An 8,334-nucleotide genomic window follows, 5' to 3' on the forward strand; every position below is an offset into this window, starting at 1 on the left:
AACGCCCTACTACAGTTTCAGGGATGAACTTACAGTTCAGAACGGTCTCATATTCAGAGGTGTGCGCCTCGTTATCCCAAAAACCTTGAGGCCTGAGATGAAAGCGGAGATACATAGTTCACACAGCGGCATTAATGGTTGTCTACGAAGGGCCAGGAAATGTATGTTCTGGCCCGGGAAGATCGCAGACATCAGAACTTTCATTTCACAATGTGAGGTGTGCCGTCAGTTCGGACCGAAACAACAGAAAGAAACTCTCATGCCGCACGAAATCCAAGAAAGACCATGGGCGGAAGGTATCAATTTTAATCTACACAATAGAAGGCAAAGAGCACCTCATCCATGTTGATTATTTCTCCAACTTTTGGGAGATCGATCGCCTACGTGACTCTAAGGCAAGTACATGTATACGGAGGCTCGAGAGCCACTTCGCACGCAACGGGATTCATGACATAGTGGTATCCGACAATGGCCCACAGTTCACCTCCAGCCTCTTTTTTATGTTACATCATAGGCAGCCCAAGTTAGCGTCACTAGACAGCGTGTAATAATTAATTACTAGTGGGAAGATGACCTTTGAGTGCAAGCGGTGTTGCGTTACAGGCAAGCCTTTGAGAATTTAAACGCGTTATAAGACTTTGTATGGGATATAAAATCCCGTCGATTATGAAGCCTAAAAAACGCTCAATTTAACGTTCATTCAATAAAATGAATAAAACTGACTCACCTCTGGTGTATTCTTGTGCGTTTTGGTGCTTATTTTACCGTTTCGGGAATTCCGTGTTTTCACTGTTCTAAGACGAAGTCAAGGCTGCACACTAAGATTTCGACCGTAGTCAGCTCAGAGGCGGTTTGCGCCTCGAAAATCCATCCCAGCTGCGATTTTTTCACGCAAAGCTAACGCCACATCATTTGCGAACCTCGGTGAATGTTTCGTGGTCAAAAATCCCCACGCACTTGGTGGGAAATGAGCTTTTTCTGCTTCCGATTCCACGATAGCTGATGAATTTAACAGCTTGTGATCTTGTGAATGGTGACAGAGCTTGGATTCGAGGTCAAATTAACTCCACCCGATGAGGTACAGTCATTTCAGGTACAACAGTTACCCCATCCCCAATGTGGCTTCTCGAACAGCTCCATGGTTACGAGTGACGCTGTGGGGATGGGGTAAGTATTGTACATGAAATGACTGTACCTCATCGGGTGGAGTAATTTGACCTCGGACCCAAGCTCTGTGACCATTCACAAGATCACCAGTTGTTAAATTCATCAGTTACCGTTTCCAACCAAGTGCGTGGGGATTTTTGACGACGTAACATTCACCGAGATTCGCAAATGATGGGGCTTTAGCTTTGCGTGAGAAAATCGTGGCTGGGATGGATTTTCGAGGCGCAAACCGCCTCTGAGCTGACTACGGTCGAAATCTTAGTGTGCAGCCTTGACTTCGTCTTAGAACAGTGAAAACACGGAATTCCCGAAACGGTAAAATAAGCACCAAAACGCACAAGAATACACCAGAGGTGAGTCAGTTTTATTCATTTTATTGAATGAACGTTAAATTTTTTTTGAGCGTTTTTAGGCTTCACAATCGACGGTATTTTATTTCCCAAACAAAGTCTTATAACGCATTTAAATTGTCAACGGCTGCCTGTAACGCAACACCGCTTGTACTCAAAGGAGGGTCATCTTCCCACTAGTAATTAATTAATACACGCTCTCTAGTGACGCGAACTTGGGCTGCCTATGGTTACATATTGACGATTAATCATGTACGTAGTTGAAATAGTAGACTGCATCGTTTTCTTCCATTTTCGGAAGGCGCGAAGCGCCGTAAGCGTGATCCTCGCGTGTGAAGCGCGCGAGCCTCACACGCCCGTTTCTACCCTCGCTCCAGACCTTTCGTTTGAATATTTTACGCGTTGCTTTTCGTTTGAATATTTATCGCGTTGCTTGCGTTCGCAAAAGATACGACTGTCACGAGTTTGCAGTCTATTGAATTAGTAATGTGTACTCTCTCTCTTTCTCTTGATCTGCGGAATGAAAGAGGGAGACTCTCCGTGATACTCCCTGTATTTGTACCGCATTCTATTTCGCTCAAGGTGAACCAAAAAGAAAATGGCCCTTTCCGCGGCTGGTGGTTTGGCTGCTCGCTCCTCGATTAGTCGCTTGGCATTCACCAATTATCGTCAAGGATTTTATCAAACTCAAAGGAACAGACTGCTTGCTGTTGCTAACGTACCCTATACGAGCTTGTCTGGCACGGAAGAGTTCAAAATTCGCCTCCTTAAGACAGCAAAGGAGTTCAAAAGTATCATCACAAATGCTGTGGCGAAGGAGGGCTGGGGGCCGGGTTTGCAAGATGCTGAATGTTTCATGGCCTGTGATCCAACAGCGGGGTTTGTTGGCGAGTTGAACGGGAAACCTATTTGTTGTTGTACAGTGGCAAAATATGGCGACAGTTATGCTTTCGGTGGTTCTCATATCGCGAGCAAAGAATTCAGAGGAAAGGGATATGGCAAGAAGATATATGACGCATGTCTAGCCAGTGTGAAGCATTTTCCCAGCATTGCATTAACTTCGGATCTGAAGCGGGAGGAAATTAACAAACGCAATGGATTTCGCAGTCTTTTTTATGGAGCATTCTTCGTCTTTAACATTCCAACCGCCATAGCTTGCTTCTCTGAGACATTGAAAAGATCACCCACAAAAATCAAACGCATTGAGGAAGTAAATATGCAAGCGTTATTCATGTATGACACCACAGTGTTTGGCTTTGAACGACATGCGTTCTTGTCCAAATGGCTTTGCATAGCTGGCAGTCATGCACGTGTGGCCATCGATAGTGAAGGCTCTATCGTGGGTTATACGGTGGCCCGACCAACGTTTATCAAAGAGAGTTACAAGATTGGCCCGCTTTTCGCAGATTCAGAGGCAATTGCAGAAAAGTTGTTGAAAGCGGTATTTGAAGAGCTACTTCTAGAAGATGTCCCTCCTCCTGTGGTCTGCATTGACGCCCCTACAGAGAAGGCCACGAAACTGTGCGAAAGGCTTCAAGGAAAGAGGTCGTTTGAGTTGGTGTACATGGTCATGAATGATCTCCCTGACGCATGTTTTGATAAATGGTTCGGTTACACTACAGTTCAATTTGGTTAAGCCGTCTTTCAACTCGGCAGGTTAGTTTTGCAGGTTGCAGGTTGCAGGTTGCAGGTTGCAGGTTGAAATTTACTGTGACTGTTACATGAATAGCTAACCTTAGGCCTAATTAGGCCTAAAGAAACGTTTTTAGGCCTAAGGAGGCCTAAAGAAACGTTTTTAGGCCTAATTAGGCCTAAGGTTAGCTATTCATGTAACAGTCACAGTAAATTTCAACCTGCAACCTGCACCCTGCAACCTGCAACCTGCAACCTGTAAAACTAACCTGCCGCCGTAATTACTGTGGCGGCACTCTATTAAGCGGTCACTTATTACTGTAAATCTGACCTCTATTGAACTCTCAAAAAAGAAACGACAGTTTTCAATTTACAAAACATGTTTCGACATACTCATGTCATCTTCAGTTGCAAATGAGCTTTTCAACGGTTGTACATTTGAATTTATGTTAAGGTATGTTGCAAAATTACGGAAAAATTAACGGTCACCGTTTTGATTTTCCAAATGACTAATTTTATCGTAAATCACCTCTATTTAAAGGTCACCTTGTTACAAGATAACAATCGATAAAAGGCATATTTTTGGACAGGACATAGTTAGCACTAACTATGGACAGGAAGATAAGCGAAGCGTGTCCACTTTCTTTCGCAGCTCATCACATGCAACCTAAGAATTGTCTGTGTAAAAATTCACGTCTCTGTAGTGGGTCAACCGGCGCACACGTTGAATTCCTCTTTTATCGGTTTTCGTTGCAGCTAACCACAACAAAAACTGTCACTTTCAAACTGATACTCGCACGCAAATACTGTTATTATATTTGGCGTTACTGTTGTTGTGAACAATAAAATGTAAATTAGTTGATCGGTATTTAAAGACAGAGAGGTGTATACGCATAAAACTTCTGGTATGAATGCGCATAAAATAGATATGAAAGGTTTGAAATTTTGCTACGGTTTTTCGGGATCTTCGAGAAACGGGCCCCTGATTAATTTCCGCCACATTACGGGTTTGACTTTAGGAAACTTCTGTTAAGCGGTCAACCTCTATTAAGCGGTCACCAGGCTATTTCCCGAGGGTGACCGCTTAATTAATAGAGGTTTGACTGTATCCAATAATGTTGCGAGCCGAAGTAATTATCTATTATAATTACTGATCATCATCCAAACCCATTGTTTTGTGTCTGCAATTATATCACCGAATGTCGTCGCCCTTTTGTATTTTTGTGGAAAACAATAAATCAAACAATTCGTGACGTTAATAAGCTATTGTTTTCATGAGAATAACATGACATGTACGTATGAAAAATGCAATGTTTGTTTGTCAAGGTAGATGTCAATTTGCATATTGCTCTACAAACACGATTGTTTCTGAAAGTGTCCCAGATTTTTGCGTTCGTCGGCGATCATTGCCGACATATGAAAACTCAAATTTGTACTTTCGGGGACGTCGGCGATGATTTTTAGCTCGTTACCAATCCTCTAAATTGCAAGTTTCAAGTTTTGGCGCACTTTCCATTTTTCGCCAAAGTCACTATCGGGAGAATCTAGGACAAGCATCTGGCGATTTTCCGATATGTCGGCAAAATCTGGGACGGTCGGGAAACTGCGAAATCCCCGATGGTCTGGGATTTTCCCGACATATGAAAACTAGGCTTAAAGAGCAGTCACTTGTTTATTCAGCCAGTTCCAGCAAAGTTTCAGGTCTCTAGACCCGTGCTAGGAGATTTCGCTTTTTTCTGTCGCTTCCATCGCTGCGCCACATGGCTCAGGTTCCAGTAGCCCCAATCGCAGCAGATATTCAGGCGGTTTTACATGATCCATTCGTACAACCTGACGCACTGCCCGAGGCTCCGGCCGTCCAACCTGCCGCTTTACAAGCCCTTGATCCTCAACCTCCGCCTGGCGGCCAACTTGCGGCAGAACCAGCCGGGTGGGTCCTTTTGCGACTAGGGTTACCACGCTCAAAGTTTCTAGTTTTTTCTGCAGTGACTGGGATAACCTTGCTCAAATTTTGTTCTAGTTTATATGGGGCAACTGGGGTGACCTCGCTCAAATTGTTCTAGTTTTTATGGAGCGACTGGGGTGACCTCGCTCAAATTGTTCTAGTTTTTATGGAGCGACTGGGGTGACCTCGCTCAAATTTTAATCTAGTTTTGTTTTGAAGCAACTGGGGGTGACCTGGCTCAAATTTTGTTCTAGTTTGTTTAAAGCGACGGGGGTGACTTCGCTTTAAGTTTGTTCTAGTTTGTATGTACCCACTGGGGTGACGGCGCTTTATTTTTATCGCCGGGACCTCAAAACCCTCTCTTCTAAGGTGGATACCCTTCAAACGCAAATAGCCACAAACAGTGTAGAGCATGCGTTGGTTACTGTACGCCAACTTGCTGGCCGTCTTTCTCCTTTGATCGACAATCACTCCCTCTTTATTTCGTTTCATTTCGTTTGCTTGTTCGGAAAGCCTGGTGTCTGCTCTTCCTAGTTTTGTTTCCTTAGAGTATGCCATGGAACATCGTTTTTCTTCTTTCGAGATTCTTCCTTTACTGGACCAGCTTCTTCATTAAAATTCACATTTTCAATACATTTGGCCCTGGTTTGGGGTAATTTGCTTTGCTTACAACGGTTCGCTGTTTGAAGTTTTTTGTCACGCTTGAGTTCTCAGTTTTGGGAGGAGGTCCCAGTCCTTTTCCTTAAAACGTTGTCCCGTACCACCTTCTCCTCGTTTATGTTGGGTTCGATGAATCATAGATTTTCGGGGAGTATGTGCCGAGGGCCGATTCTCCCATATCTTAGTGCAGCTGGGTCCATTTGGCTTTGTGTGTGAGTGGGCCTGGTGAGAATATATTACTATCAGCGACTGTAACGATGTCGTTGACTTTCACGTTTTGTCGTTCAATTTGCCACTGCTTCCTTGGTACTAGGGATGGAAAAACGTCTCGACTCCAACGCTTCCAGAATGAATCAACGATTTTCTGGACAAACTCAACTCTGTGGCGAGGATTTTGTGTTTCTTTGAATGGTCCTTGTGGTACTTCAGATGCCGCTCGTCCAAGGAGAATATCATTAGGGAAGATGTACTTGCCATCATCAAGGTCTTTTTGGAATCCTTCCGATTGACCGTTGGTTAACAAGATTGGCTACCTCTAGAAACACCGTGTACAACTCAAATGGAGTTAGCACTTGACTGCCAATGGCCCTCTTTAAAGCGTTCTTGCAAGTCTTGACGAGCGCCTCTGCGCAGCCATTTTGATGGGGGGCAGCAGGTGTCGTGAATTTCCATTGCATGCCTTTCTCTGCACAAAAATCTTGAATCTCTTCTCGACTCAAATCTCGTACTATTTCACCCAGCCTCCTCTCCGCACCGACAAACTGTGAACCGTTATCACCTATCATCACTGCAGGTTGACCGCGAATCGCAAAAAATCTACAGAGAACTTGCAAAAAGTCCATGGTAGAACAGTCAACGGCCATCTCCACATGTACTGCCCTTGTGTTCAAGCATGTAAACACCACGCCGTAGTGCTTCGCTGTCTTGTTTCGTCCTACCTTGGCGCTGTAAGGCCCAAAGTAGTCACATTCCGTGTAGTAAAATGGTGGAGTGTATGGGGCTAATCGAAGTTCTGGTAAGTTTGCCATTAACTGTGTTTCGGTCTTATGTGCCATTTCTTTACAGAACCCACATTTGAACTTGACTGACTTGCTCAAGTTCATTGCCTTTAGGATCCAATATTCCGCTCCAATCTTGGCGGTCGTAGCAGCCACTCCGCTGAGTCCCAGTAATGCACGAGCCTTGTTATTAACATTGAGATCCAATGATCACTTGGAAGAAGCGCGGGGTGCCTAGTTTCATATGATACAACTGCTTGATCTCTTCCTCCAACTGTGACCACACCCTGTCCGTCAACAATCGGACTCAAACTCCCGAATTCCCCTTTCTTAATTCGGCTTTGCAAGGACTTCTGGGATTCCTTGATCCAGAGGCATTCAATTTTTTTGTAATTCCTCTGGTACAAGTGGCCCTTCTTTTCCCGTTTGGGTGTGTCTTCTTAAGCTTATCTTGTTGGCCAGCCTTTGAATGTGGGCCGTCACTCAAACCAGATTTTCCAAACTTGAAAAAAGTTTCGGGTCGATGGCTTCATCAATCTTCTTTACTTCTCAAACTGCCTTGTTTTGTCAGGAGACCATGAGTAGGAACTCACCTCTCTCATTTAAGGCCTATGAGTCAACCTTTGCTCGTATCTTTCTATTTTTAGAACGCCACGAGTTCTTCGGCCCTGCACACACTGTTTAGAATGGCCAATCAGAATAAAGGTATTGTGGAACAAAGACAAAAATAGCAAAAACAATGTATGCAAATTGTGCAAATTGATGTAAATTGTTACAAATGTGAGTTTCCTGCTGAAGGATTAATTCTAAAAATAGAAAGATACGCGCAAAGGTTGACTCCAGGATATAATGCATTGGGAATGTTCCTCTGAAACAGGTTACCTCTTGTGGCCAGAGCTCTTCTGGCTTTTGCAAAAACTCTGGTCCATTGCTCCATCTCCCTTTCAGATCACCTACATAAATTCCTCTAGAAATATCATCAGCGACATTTTCTTCACCCGGGATGTGTTTCCATTCACTACGGTCAGAGTAACTTTGGATTTCTCCAACTCGCCCAGACACGAATGGCTTGACATTGCGTGACGGATTCTGTATCCAGGCAAGGGTTATTGTGCTGTCTGTGAAGAACTTGACGGCTTGAAATTTAATTCGTGATTCTTCTTGAATAGTCTTAGCTAATCTAGACGCCTAAACTGCTGCTTGTAGTTCCAGTCGTGCTATGCCTCCCTTTTACCTGACTCAGCTTATCGGCGTCACATACCCATGGTTTCACTTGAACTCCCATGGTCTCCGTTGTACAGAAGTCTGTTAGGTCAATTGGCGTTGATAACTTAACAAAATGTATTCGACTGCTCGACGGAAGTGTTTCAGTGGAACCTCCGAACACCACCCATCCAAGGGGCGTCTTTCTAGCGACGAGTTGTCCAACTTGCTTCGTTTGACCCGTATGAATATGAGCATGGTCTATTCCAATCAGCATGTCAATCTGTCCTTTTCTTCGATGGATCTTTTCGGTTGGTACATAAAGGAGGTCAGCTAGCTTTTGAACTGCGGTAATATCATCGCCAATACTAGGGATTCC

At 44.1% G+C, this 8,334-nt stretch overlaps 1 protein-coding gene across 1 annotated transcript; it reads left to right on the top strand.

Annotated features, from left to right (window-relative positions):
• Window positions 1-1,944: 1,944 nt before the first annotated feature.
• On the top strand, window positions 1,945-4,092 carry LOC138051831 (holothin acyltransferase-like). The gene has a single exon (XM_068898112.1). The coding sequence runs from the start codon at window positions 2,116-2,118 to the stop codon at window positions 3,151-3,153; it is 1,038 nt and encodes a 345-aa protein (XP_068754213.1). The 5' UTR covers window positions 1,945-2,115; the 3' UTR covers window positions 3,154-4,092.
• The last annotated feature ends 4,242 nt before the right edge of the window (window positions 4,093-8,334 follow it).

This window comes from Montipora capricornis, chromosome 6, assembly GCF_036669925.1.
Source record: "Montipora capricornis isolate CH-2021 chromosome 6, ASM3666992v2, whole genome shotgun sequence".
In the NCBI taxonomy this organism is placed as follows: domain Eukaryota; kingdom Metazoa; phylum Cnidaria; class Anthozoa; order Scleractinia; family Acroporidae; genus Montipora; species Montipora capricornis.